Source organism: Cystoisospora suis (genome assembly GCF_002600585.1).
Source record: "Cystoisospora suis strain Wien I chromosome Unknown contig_2075, whole genome shotgun sequence".
Lineage (NCBI taxonomy): Eukaryota > Apicomplexa > Conoidasida > Eucoccidiorida > Sarcocystidae > Cystoisospora > Cystoisospora suis.
Window position 1 is genome coordinate 1 of NW_027154874.1, and position 12,275 is coordinate 12,275.

Genomic DNA, 12,275 nt, shown 5'->3' on the forward strand with positions numbered 1-12,275 from the left:
CTCTACTGGTGCTGGCTGAATAGGTGCGCCCTCGATTGACTCCCGCAATCGAGGTAATCGATCCTCTACAATCGAGTTAATCATTTAGGAAAAAATACGCGTTAAGTTCCACACACCAGATAACAATCGATTCGGTCCACACACGAACACCGACTTAAGAAAAAACATCCGAGTCGATTCAGGTTCAGCCGGAGAGCGTACAGATTAACTTACCTACTCCTTAACGTACGGTGACGTCTCCGCCCGACCCTTCGTGCAACCCGCCCGGGTGGGCCTGGAGTTGAGCGGGGAGACCGAGACGTTCCCCGATCTAAGATCGACCGCTAACGCACTTAGACGTTCGCGCGCGCGCTCCCGCCTTAAGCTTTCCATTAGCTACTCTACTAAAAAGCGATAACTGTTTCTGCTAAGCTAGAGGGCTCAAGTCACTAAGTTATCGGCCCTTGGAAAGAAACTAGGTGACTATTTAGTGCGTATTCTAGTGTCTGAGCAACCGCCCTCACAGATCCCTTGGTCGCAGTACGCAATTCTTGGCCGCGACGGGAAGACACCTGCGGGGACACCTGGTGTGGCAGGAAGAACCAGAGAAAAAAGGAAAAAGACTATATATCCCCCACAGCATTAGAGGGTGCGAGAGTCTGCGCTATTTTGCAGAGAGGCACGTGGTACCACCCACTCATTGTAAGAGCTGCCCGCACACGCGGTGGAAACCAGTGATTGCCGGGTGTGACCACGGCACTCCGGAGGTTTTTGAACGCGCTTATGCTTTGGCATGTGAACTCGTCGCACCTGAGAATAAACGAAAGCCGAAGTCGTTACAGTAGTGCTTGACGCTGCCGAATCTCGTAGGAAGTCGCGAACAGTGGCAGTCGTTCAGGCAACTTACAGAGCACGTCCAACGGCGCGAAGTGTCCGCGGGACCTGGTACTGGTCGTGTTGAATCTTACCAAAGCTAGCGCCGGCCGTTAGGCTGGTTTGCTACCGTGGAAGACGAGAGTAAGCGGTCAGGTAAGGGTCTCTCCTCGACCAATATGACGGGTCGGGACTGCCGCGACCGCACTGTCGCCGAGTAGCCGCAGAATCACGGTGGCAGCCCGTGCCGGACCTGTGAGAAGGTTGCCGGTAGCGGCAGGAGCTGTCCGAGGGCAGAGCGCGGGGGCGCCCGCGGCTGTAGCGGTTTTTAGGGTTGCGGGAAGGCACTGGGCCTGCGGATCAGGCAAGGGAGTGTGTGCGACCCTCCGGCTCGCCCGTATCGGGTTCCTGGCCACGGCGGAGAGAACCCACGGGCGGCCGCCAGGTGGCAAGAAGAAGGGAAACACGAGGACGGATGATTCCTTCTACAGTAGTACGGGTGTGCTACATCGTCGGGAAGTGTTGCCGCCACACTTGGTGGAAGCCAGTGATGATTGTGACCGAGCGTGGAGCTCCAACTGGCCCTAATAAAACATATGCTGAGTGTGTGCTTGTGTCTGTCCGTGGAAAGTGTTCACCCGTGGAAACGAACAAAAGCTCTGAAGCCGTTACCGCAATTCGTGGCACCGGCGAAGGTTATTAAGGTGCCGACAGTTGAGGAAGCACAGGCATCTCACACGTAAGAGACAGAGAGAGGAGTAGGAAGCAATCGTAACAAGTCTGCCTTCCTCAACGGATACAGGGGGGCATAGCACTACCGATAATAATCAGAAGACCAGAGAGAGGCCTTCTACGACATGCAGATACAGGGTTGTAAAAGGATCAGCATTTACATCTAAGAGTGTAGACTAATGGAATTGACCAGAGCTGTTGACAGCAACGTAAGAAGGAGGTTACTTTCTAAGTGGGAAACTCCACACAACCTTGGTTTGTGCCACCACGTTTTTTTTTCGCCAGCGGCACACACCGGGTATCTCTCTGTATGCTCTCAGCAGCTTCCCAGCTCAGTTCGGATGAGTTGCCGACCGTCAGAAATGCCTTGCTTTACTCTGCTGTCCGGAGACGTTCCTTACCAAACATAGCACTCATTCTTTCAGCGTCAGAAAAGAGTTTACGTAACCGCTGCACACCGAAGTAGGTCGTCTCTGCGGCTTGCTCTGTCTTGTTCTTTCCTGCTTGGATGGGCAGCTAATCTGTTCTCTCGATTCTCCTTGTGCTAGTCACCTGGCTAGCTGTTGGTACCATCGACTCCTGCTGCCTCGATTGAGCCACTGCCGTGTGTCTCTGTGAAGTCCTTCGGTTCGGGTGTCCCTATAAGGAACAAGCATTTTAAAGGCCTCATCATTTAAGCACCTGAGCCATTTAAGTCGTCTTTATGTTCCTAGTTTCCCCCATCTTTCGTCTATTCTCCCTTAGGGTTGGATTTCTTTTACCTCGTCTTGCAGGGCACCCGGCTGCGCGAGTTTCTCGAAAAGAAGAAATTCTGTCGAGCGTTCCGCGGCTGGGCGGTGACCGTTCATCATACATCGACCTCCATCATTATTTCCTACGTTAAGTCATCGTTCACCTCAAGTTTTTCTTTTCCAGGCAGCAGCCCGCGGTTCAGCTGTCTCCAGCTTACTCTTCTACGGACGCGGACTTCCCTGAAATTTCAAAGGAAGGCGACTTTGTTTCTTTTCCGCCTCGGCGCAGTATCTTCAGGAGTAGCAGTTCCTCTCAGTCTAGCTCCGGACAGCCGGTCTCTTCGGTTTTATACTCCCGTCCTCGCCAAAGAATCGAGTCATTTTCTCTCTCACTTCAAAGACCAGACTGCAGCATACCTTCACCTTCAAACCGATAGACCTGGTGTGGTCACCTTCTTCCGGATTGCTTCCTGTTGTCGTTTCCCCTATTTTCGTTTTCTTATCAACAGGAGTGATCCAATTATTGTCGGAACAATACTTTACCAGTGAAAAATTCTTTCGTACTTTTCCTGAAGGAAGAAAGACACTTCGCCCCTTGTCCTTTCGAGTGTACAGACGCAGAGCATGGGAAGCCGTCGTTAACCCTCTGTAGCAAAAAGACGCTTTTCTTCTTTCCCCCTTCGAATCCGGTCCTTGTCACTGTGTAGAATACCCTCGGGTCCCTTGCCGGTTTCTCTTGTGGACCTTCCTACAGTCTTCTTGATGGCATAGCTACAGGGCTCCATCAATCTTCGAAGACTTGTCTGATGCCTCCCCCCGCGGGAAAAGAAGTTTCAGACTTCTCACACCTGCCGTCTTCATTCCTTTTCTTGTCTCCTCTCTCATGAAAAGTTTTTCTTCTTCTTCTTTTTTCCGACAAGCACAGAACAGCTCTTCGATTTCATTCAAGTCGTTCTCTTCAGCTCAACTTCTACAGGCTTTCTACTACGTCTGTTGACGGCCCAGTGCGTTTTCCCCCGCTATAGATCTATCTTCGCTTTTAAACACGTGGCTTCTCCTCACAACGGTAGTGAGGCCTCCCCGTCGTCCTACTACACAGGCAATAAAAAAGACCGCCCTCCTGTAGATACATCTAGATCCCTTCTTCCCCCCCTTGTCTCTTCTTCTTCTTCCCTTTTTTCTCTCTTCTTTTTCACTCTCTTCTTTCGCCTATCCCGACTCCCTTCTTAGCCCAAACATACATACATACATACATATTTATATATACATACATACATACATACAATTCTCACTCCAGAGTGAAGCTCCTTCTTTCTTCAGCAGCTCACACTCCACGTCTTCGTTTGTTCTTCTTTTTCGACCATCGTCGCCTTCATTGTGGGGGAGCTTCTTTCAAAGGAGAAGAGACACCGCGATGTTTTTTTCTTCTCTTCATTTCTAACCGAACGGACGCTGACTTTGTCTCGGCAAGAAACTACTTACCTACAGCCTTCATCTTCTTCTTCCTTTTCTCAACCTTTCTGAGAGCTTTTTCGATCTTTCAAAATATGGCGAGTCCTCTACTCTGTCCCCCTCAAGAGGGGAGCACTCATCCAGCCCATTTGGTTCATATCTCTCCTCATGGCCATTGGAGAAGAGTTCCTGAAGAAGATAAGTGCAAGTACGAAGAAAGGCTTTAACGTGATTGATCGTTCGGCTTGTCGGATTTTCTTTCTTTTCTTGTTGATCTAGTCATCTGGCATTGTTTTGTAGACAAACACCCACTCGCTTCTCTCGAGTGTATAGACACCCTAACAGAGGAAAGGAGTGTTGTGTTTATCTACTGTTTCTCTAACGTAAAGGCTTCTCTTTCTCAGGATCCCACCTAGACAACATCTCAGCCTGCTGTCTTGATAGGTATCCATCACTCCAACTCTTAGCTGTTGCTCTCGTCTGCTTGCCCCCTAGACCCATGTAGGTTCCATATGTTTGGATATCTGTATATATCCATCTTTATATATGAATGAGTATACAAGAGCCATGAATATATATATACCTATCATTGCAAACGATGTCTTAAGATAGAAAAGAAAGACGGTGTTCCTGAAAGGATCTCTATGATCGTCTGGAATGCGCCTCTAGACAGAGGGTCTTTCGTGATAGGGACGCATCCTTTCCTTCTCGGCCTACCGAGAATCTAAGTCGATGCGTTCACTATTCCTCTATTCCTTTCCTTCATCTCTTCGACCACTTTCTTCCTTCGTTCTTTCCTTGATCCATTCTCGTCAAATCCATATACATATATATATGTCAGAAGTATGTATCTCTGTACAGCTATGAAGTAGACCTCGAGACAGCGCGAAGAGTGATAGGATGGAGAGACTTCTTCTCTTGTGTTGTCCCTCGAGTTTTTTCTACTCTGTATGCATGTTCTTTCACATGCACCAGCTGTACAGGACAGATGGCCGGAGAATGCTTGAGCTGTCTCTGTCCGAAGAAGAGCTCGGACTCACTCGATGGAACTCCTGCGACTCCCCCCTGTGAGGAGGTACGTACGAAACAAATCGAGGCCTTGGGGAGCTTTCTCTTAGATGTAGACATTTCTTTTCATTGGTCTACGCCGCTCAGCAAATCTCTTTCTCTCTCTGTCGTGTATAGAGATGTGTATTTGTATATGCATGCGATGGTGTTGTACAATCATATGTCTATATGTGTTTATAGTCGTATAGACAGCGTATACACCTGGGAGTTAACCATATGATGGGTACTCGCTAGCAAGATAGATGTATATACATTATCTCGATTGAAGAGAATACACCACAGGATCATCTCTATATAGACATATGTATCTAAACATACTTTTAGAGATCATAGCAACCTGGCGTCAGACATTTCGTCTTCATCTTAACGTGGATCAAGCCTTTCTCTAGAAAAGAAACTCAGTTCACTTTTCACGCCTCTTCGATGTCGCTCTCTATCTTGCGAGGAACTCTCTCTCTTCTTCTCTCGAGGTGCTTCATCCACCCGGCAACCATCGTCTTCCATATCTATATCTGTATGTGTATAGAATAGAAGGACAGCATATATACGCGGTGTACATACAGATGAATCCTTTCTTGTCTCTTTTCTAGGAAGAAAGAAAAGAGGAGAATAGAGACATCGCACACGATGGTGATGGAGGTCCATCTTCTTCTGCGTCAAAAGGGACAGAAGAGAAGAGAAAAGAAGAAGAAGATCGAGTGCTTGCCGATCATCAGACAAGTCACGATGAACCGGAAGAAGAAGAAGATGAAACAAATACACCCTCTAGAAGGTGGTATATTTGTTCGTGGGTATGTCAGATTGGGCTGCTTCTTTTTCAGTCGTTGATCTTCATAAGTGAAGAGGGTGTTTTGAAAAAGCACACCTATGCACGCATGCATGCAAGGAATGAAGGAAAGGGCAGGCTCTACGCATGCGCATACATGAGGCAAACAGGAAGTACAACGGAGCTCCATTCTCATACGTGCCTTTCTTTCTCTAGGAAAGAAAAAGAAGCGAAGGAGAGAAACCCTGAAGATAGAAGATCTTACTTACGGCTTCTCCTTTCTTCTCTTCTTCTCTTCATATTCTCAATACGACCATCAAGTCCCCGGGAGAGAGCTAGCTGTATAAAGCTAGTTGAGACCATCCAGATAGCTGTAGAAACGGGAAGGAGGTAGACATAAAAAAAAAAGAAAAAGAGACAAAACACCTCATGGCTGTCTGTATGCTTACAGTCCTGTGACTTCTACTTTCTCACTCTTTCTTTCTTTCTTTCGTGGTGCGAGCTTCTGAGAGATACATTTGGAGCTCGTCTTCCTAATTGCTTGGCACGGGCAGCACCATTTCTATTGTCACAGAGAGAAAGAGGTCCAGACTCTCTTCATTTCCGATAAGAGATGGCATATGTCTATGTGTGCTGACTACAGATAGTGGTGTTGAAGGAGCAGTAAAGGATCTCTGGTCTTCTTCTTCTTCTTCTTTTCTTCAGTATCTACCTCTTACTATTGGCGCGTTGTTCTCATACATAGTCGGTCTCCTTGGAGTGAACTTACGACACGGGGCCTCTTGACAAGTTGAGGCGAATGCCTCGCTCTCTATCCTTTATCTATGTGTCCTTAGTCTAAATATCTATCTATCTATCTACTTGTCTTCCATCTCGCTGCCTATCTTTCAGCCTATCTGCCGTTCTTTTTCTACCCATATTTAATCTACGTTTCTGTGTATGTCTGTTTCTTTTCTTGTATTTTCTCTATCTCTTATCTTGTATTTCTTTTCTACAGACAGGAGGAGGTTCGTCTTCATCGTCCGCAGTGCCCGCGTCTCAGCGAGGAGAAGAAGCCCTGGAAGACAAAGGGCATGTCTCTGAAGAGAAGAAGAAGAAGAACACCACGGACGAAGAGAAGAAGGAGGTTTCATCCTCTTCACAGAAGATCGTTATTCAGAGATACGGCCAAGCACCATATATGACACGTGAAAAGGCTGAAGCTGAAGGGTATAAGATCATCTGGTATGATCCAGAGGAAGATTATAACCCCCTCTATTATGGGACATCTCCAGAAGATATCGCCAGAAGTGAAGAAAGAAGGCTTGATCCTGTCTATCGACAGTATTCAGGTAAACCGCCATCTTTAGCTTCTGTCACCATATCTGTGTATCCATGTCTCTTATCTCTTCGCGGTGTGTATGCATACCACTCTACTTTGTCTCCTCTTTTCTTCCTCTGATGAGTGTGGCCGTTAGATCTTCTCTTCTTTTGCCTCTCTCTTTATTTTCCTTGATCCCATGCATCTCAGAGTATCTCGCCTCTCTTATGTATCAACCCACCGCTCGAAGAGATGCACCTCACACTGTAGATATATATGCCTATCTCTCTCACATATGAACACTCTCTTTTTCTCTTTCCCTAATATGCGTATGTGCGACTTCTTAGGCAAAACAAGCAAAAGGGGAGCTTGTGCCCGTTGCAGGGGACCCAAGTATATAGCAGCAGTCGTGCTCTTTCTCCTATATACTCTATGATACATGCATAGAATGGGAAGATCATATATGCTATCTACCTATGTCTATAGGGTGTGTATACCTACCTCACTGTGTAAGTTCATTTAGATCTATCTCTCTATAGACTGGTGACTGGGGTGTCACAACGAGCGGGAGGGGGCGTGAAGGCATCAGGAGACTTCATGACTCTTGTTGGACGTAGGCATCGGCTAGCTTGTCTGTATGTCTATGAAAGCGTCTTGTCTCTCATGCTTGTGCACATTCAACTCGCAGAGACAGGTTGGCGACAGCACTTCACATCCACTGCCCTCCTCGAATACGCAGGTACAAGCCAGTCTTCATAACCTTCAACAGCAGACAAGGGGAAACTACAGATCTATGTAGATATATATTTCTAGTTCAATATATACATGGCTGTGCATACGATTACATACAGAGCTCGTGTATTTATTGAGTTCTATACATGTGTAGATGTATACATATATATAGCTTTTCTGTGTATATAGTTCCGCGTGTATACATATAAATTTATGTTCAGGGACCGAAGATTTGGGTTTGTGTTTTGAGAGCTTTCATTCATTCGCGGACAGAACCGCAATACAGTAGCTGTAGATAAATGCTATATCAAGAGTGTATCTACTAAGATACTTTTATATAGCAAGCACTCTCGATTCTCTCCTGTGCTCGATGAACGAACGAACTAACTAACTAGGGGCGAAAAGGCACTTTACTGTATCGTCAAGATTTTGTGTCATATGTAATAAGGGTCAAAGACGATAGCAAAAATCTTTTCGAAGGAGTTTTAACACGCATGCAATTTCTCTCTCAAGCTCAAGAATCGAGGGATGAGTGCATGCTCCTGCCTGAAGAAGACGCGTGGGTGCCGGCTGTATAAAGAGTAGCGATACTGGAGTCGGAAAGAAAAGATATGATGCTTGTATACATTTACATACATAGAGATAGGTATATAGATAGCAAGGTATACCGACAACTGATACATTTATCGGCATGCATGCAGGTGTCTACTCATGACGTTTCCTTCGTTGGAAATACGTTTTGTTCTGAGCACTGGTTCCTTCTCTATGTACACACATATAGCTGTGTATGTTTGGATACCTCTATCTCTATATATATAACTCTCACTATCTCGAAGTTCTATCTCTCACTTTCTATACACTGCTTACCCGTGTAGTGGCTAGCTAGCCACAGACATCCTCCACTGCATGTCCGCCCGATACATGCATGGCATTGTCTCTTGGGTCTCCTCTGCGTCGCCACATGATCTGGAATTGTCCCTTATCTATCTATCTATCTTTCTTTCTATCTTTCCCCTTCTCAGGTATAGGCTTAGGAGCAGTCGTAGGAGCAGGAGCCGTAGGCGTCGGGTTCCTTGCCGCTGCGGCAGGAATAGCCGTCGGGTGTACAGTCCAAGAGCTGTGCCCCTATTATAAAAGACTACAGAGAAATCTCACGCATGACCTTCGCTCGTCTGGATGGATGTAATGAAGAGAAGGGGGGGGGGAGAAGTGGATCTATATGAAGGAAAGAAAAGAAAAAGAAAGGAGATCGATTGCTCGGCTTCTCCTTCTTGGCATCCATCACTTTAGAGCGGATGATTCTTTCTCACCTCGTGAAGAAAACTTGTCACCCCCATATCTCTATTAATTGGGAATGGAGATAGCTAGCTAGCTAGATACATATCTATATACCTCCCTAGCTAGCTAACTACTTAACCTAGATAGCAACCGGCATAGCTCACTGTCTACGTGGCCAGGGGTCTAGCTAGCTGAAAGGGACCGGTGTAGTGTGAGATAGATTCATGCAGTGGTTCATGGCTTTCAAAAGCTCCAGAGAATGCATGCGTGGGGCAGGAGAAGTATCACAGTAGTAGAAGGCAAGGACTTGCCTGTATTTGGCCAGCCGATGCTCAGAAACGCGAAGCTTGACTCGTGATTTTTTGTACGTCCCCCAAGCGTATATACACCAGAGAGTATGTGTATGTACCTCCATCTATGTATCTATTTATAGCATTGTGACAAGCCTATGTCTAATGGACCCTGTTGAAGAAGAGAGAGGGAGAGAGGACACGTGATAAAGATGATGAGTGAGGTATTCCCGTTTTTGTTTTGTCGTGTGAAGTTCTTTGCATGCATGCATTCATTTTTCATCCTTTCTTTTGATAGACAGTGGACTCGTCCCTCGTGATTTTTTTCTTTTAGAACCACAGGAAAAGAGAGAAAGACCTTCCTTCTTTTCATTCATTGTTGTCCCTCGCCTTCCTTGCTGGTGGAAAGACAACTGCGGATTGTGGGCGGGGTGGATAGCTAGCTGAACGGCAAGAAGAAAGACTCTCTAGGACAAGTACACACAAGGAAGCCTTAGAGTGTAAAGCCATCCATCATTACCTGCCTACACGATGTGGATAGACAAGCTGGACGCAGCTGTCTATCTATCTATCTATGTATCTCCTTTTCTACAGAAGGAGATCTCGAATGGAGGACAGATACATGCCTGTCTATCAGCAGAGAATCTCTGCCTTGACAAGTTCCGCTCAGTCTACGTCTTGGTATAAGAAGCGCGTATCATCATTCAGCTATCATAGATAGAAAGATAGATAGATAAAGATAGATAGATCACAGATAAATCAAAAAGACAGATAGATTAAAGATAGATGGATAGACGTAATAAAGGGGTGGCAAAAAAGAGCTTAGAAAGTAAAGTTGGAGTCAGCTGGCTTCTCTCTCAACAGCGGAGACATAGGAATCTCGCCTTTCATGCTGGGAAGTTGTTTGATGCAACTTCTAATTTCTTTGCATGCGCAGGCATAGATAGATCCATCCATCGACCGCCCGTCAGAGAAAGAAGCTAGAACGCTCCGTGGTGAACGAAGGAAATGTGTAGTGAGAAAGAAAGATGAAGATTTTTCTGACCGAAATCTTCTCTCGAGAAAGCTCTTTTTGAACTGAAAGTATCTCAGAACATGTGAAGGTAAGGGGGGTACCTAGCTAGCTAGCTATCACCTAGAATCCAATGTCGATTAAGTCTCTATGAAAGAGATAAGCAAAGAGCCGACTTTCTTTAATTCGATGAGTTTTGCATCCCTCCTTATTTTCATTCTTCTTGGTACTGTTGGACTTCTGGTCTGTACGACCATTTTTCGTTCTTCGCTCTTTCTCATTCAATGATCTCCAACTTCGACAGCAATACCTAAAGGAGAGGAGAGAGGAATCGATCTCTATCTACCCAACTAATATCGAGGTGAGAGAAAGATAGGTGGAGTCGATGAAAAAAGTAAAGAAAGAAAAGAAGAGAGGATGTAAGGAGGATACTAAACACATACATGATCATAGATAGCTACACCCCCCCTCTTATGCGCACACGCTACGACCTTCACTACGATACCTTTTGCCTACGACCGAAGACACACTTCTTAGACTATACAGACAGACAGGAAACTTCGCAGCCGCCTATCTCTCTTCATGAGGAAACGGATGGAAGTGTCTCAGGCCCTTTCGTACTCTCATAATAATAATAAGGAGCATTCACGAGGATATAAAGGACTACATACAACTCCTTTTCTGTGTTTCCTTCTTGACCTCTTTCTTTCTTTATAGTGTCTCTCTCTCTTCAGGGACGTCGACAGAAGAACCTGGGGGACCTTTACACTTCACAGACCGAGAGAGAGAGAGATAGAATTTGAGAGACCTTTTTATCGTGATAGGAGTAGTTAGAGTACACCTAGAGTACATCTGGTACGAGCCATTTAGACATGCGCCACATCGATCTTCATGCATGCATGCAAACACATGCAAACCCATCTGTCTACTCTCCTGTCTCATCCAGACATAGAGAACACCCCCATCTACTACTATTACAAAGGCATTCACATGTCTTTCTTCACATGCATCAACACCCCTCCTGCTATAGCTACCTATACATACATACACATATATAGACATATAGAGATATAGATACAGATATATGTATGTATCGTGCATGCACAGAGAGAAGTGCACGTGAACAGATACATAGATAGATAGATTAAAGATAGATAGATAGATAGATTAAAGATAGATAGATGAAAAGATCCCTAGTGAATTCACTGCATGAAGGAGAGAGAAGCAGAAGATGCTGAATGAAAGGAACACACATCAACACAAACGAGACAACAAGGAGAAAAATCTCCAAAAGAAGCATAACAAGAAGAAAAGTATGAAGAGAAACAAAGGAGAGAAAGAAAGAGAAGAGAATGCTGCTTGTGTGTCTTCTTTAAGCACTTTCTTTCTTGAAGATCTTCGCGACTTCTTCATAGAGGTCAAGTAAAACACTATGCAAGCTCGGAGTCGGAGGAAGCATGTTCTTCTTTCTATATTCTTCTTCTTCATTATTCTTATTATCGTTCACACACGCAGGAGGAGATCTCTGCGAAATTCCACACGACAAAAAGACGAAAGAAAGAAAACAAAAGAAGATCAAAACGAAGACCAGAAGAAAGATAGGCCATTCAATCGCTTTCTTCTTCTTCTTTCTAAAGAAAATAGCCATGCTAATGCTAAACAAGAAAAAGCAACCTACACTCTCACTATTCCATACAGACACATGCACATGCACATACAGATCTCCTCTTCCTCTCTCTCTATATATATCTATACATGTATGTTCATGTATATAGAGAACTCTCTCTCTCTCTGTATATATATATATATGCATATATATGTGTATATATAGAACTGCATGCGGAGACACACCTCCTGGGGGAGCGTATTGTGTGTGTAGACCTAGCACTGTATACACATGCACTGACGTATATTAACATGTATGAAGAAGATCTATAAAATGTAGAATAGACGTGGGCATGCACGCCTAGATAAGATAAGAAGATCTATCTATAATCTATCTATCTACCTTAAATCTATCATCTATCTATCTATCTATAATCTATCCATCTATTTTTAATCT

At 45.1% G+C, this 12,275-nt stretch overlaps 2 protein-coding genes across 2 annotated transcripts in view; one reads left to right on the forward strand and one right to left on the reverse strand.

Moving 5' to 3' along the window:
* The first annotated feature begins 2,251 nt into the window (after nt 1–2,251).
* Nucleotides 2,252–9,539, forward strand: CSUI_004445 (uncharacterized protein). The gene is made up of 6 exons (XM_068064636.1): nt 2,252–3,975; nt 4,743–4,842; nt 5,426–5,626; nt 6,599–6,932; nt 7,590–7,640; nt 8,656–9,539. The coding sequence occupies exons 1-6, from the start codon at nt 3,863–3,865 to the stop codon at nt 8,817–8,819; spliced, it is 963 nt and encodes a 320-aa protein (XP_067923387.1). The 5' UTR covers nt 2,252–3,862; the 3' UTR covers nt 8,820–9,539.
* Nucleotides 9,540–10,006: 467 nt separating this feature from the next.
* Nucleotides 10,007–12,275, reverse strand: part of CSUI_004446 (dead deah box helicase domain-containing protein) — a 10,197-nt gene continuing 7,928 nt past the window's right edge. Inside the window, exon 9 of the mRNA XM_068064637.1 lies at nt 10,007–11,738. Coding sequence (XP_067923388.1) covers nt 11,586–11,738 — 153 coding nt within the window. The 3' untranslated portion in view covers nt 10,007–11,585. The remainder of the gene's footprint in view (nt 11,739–12,275) is intronic.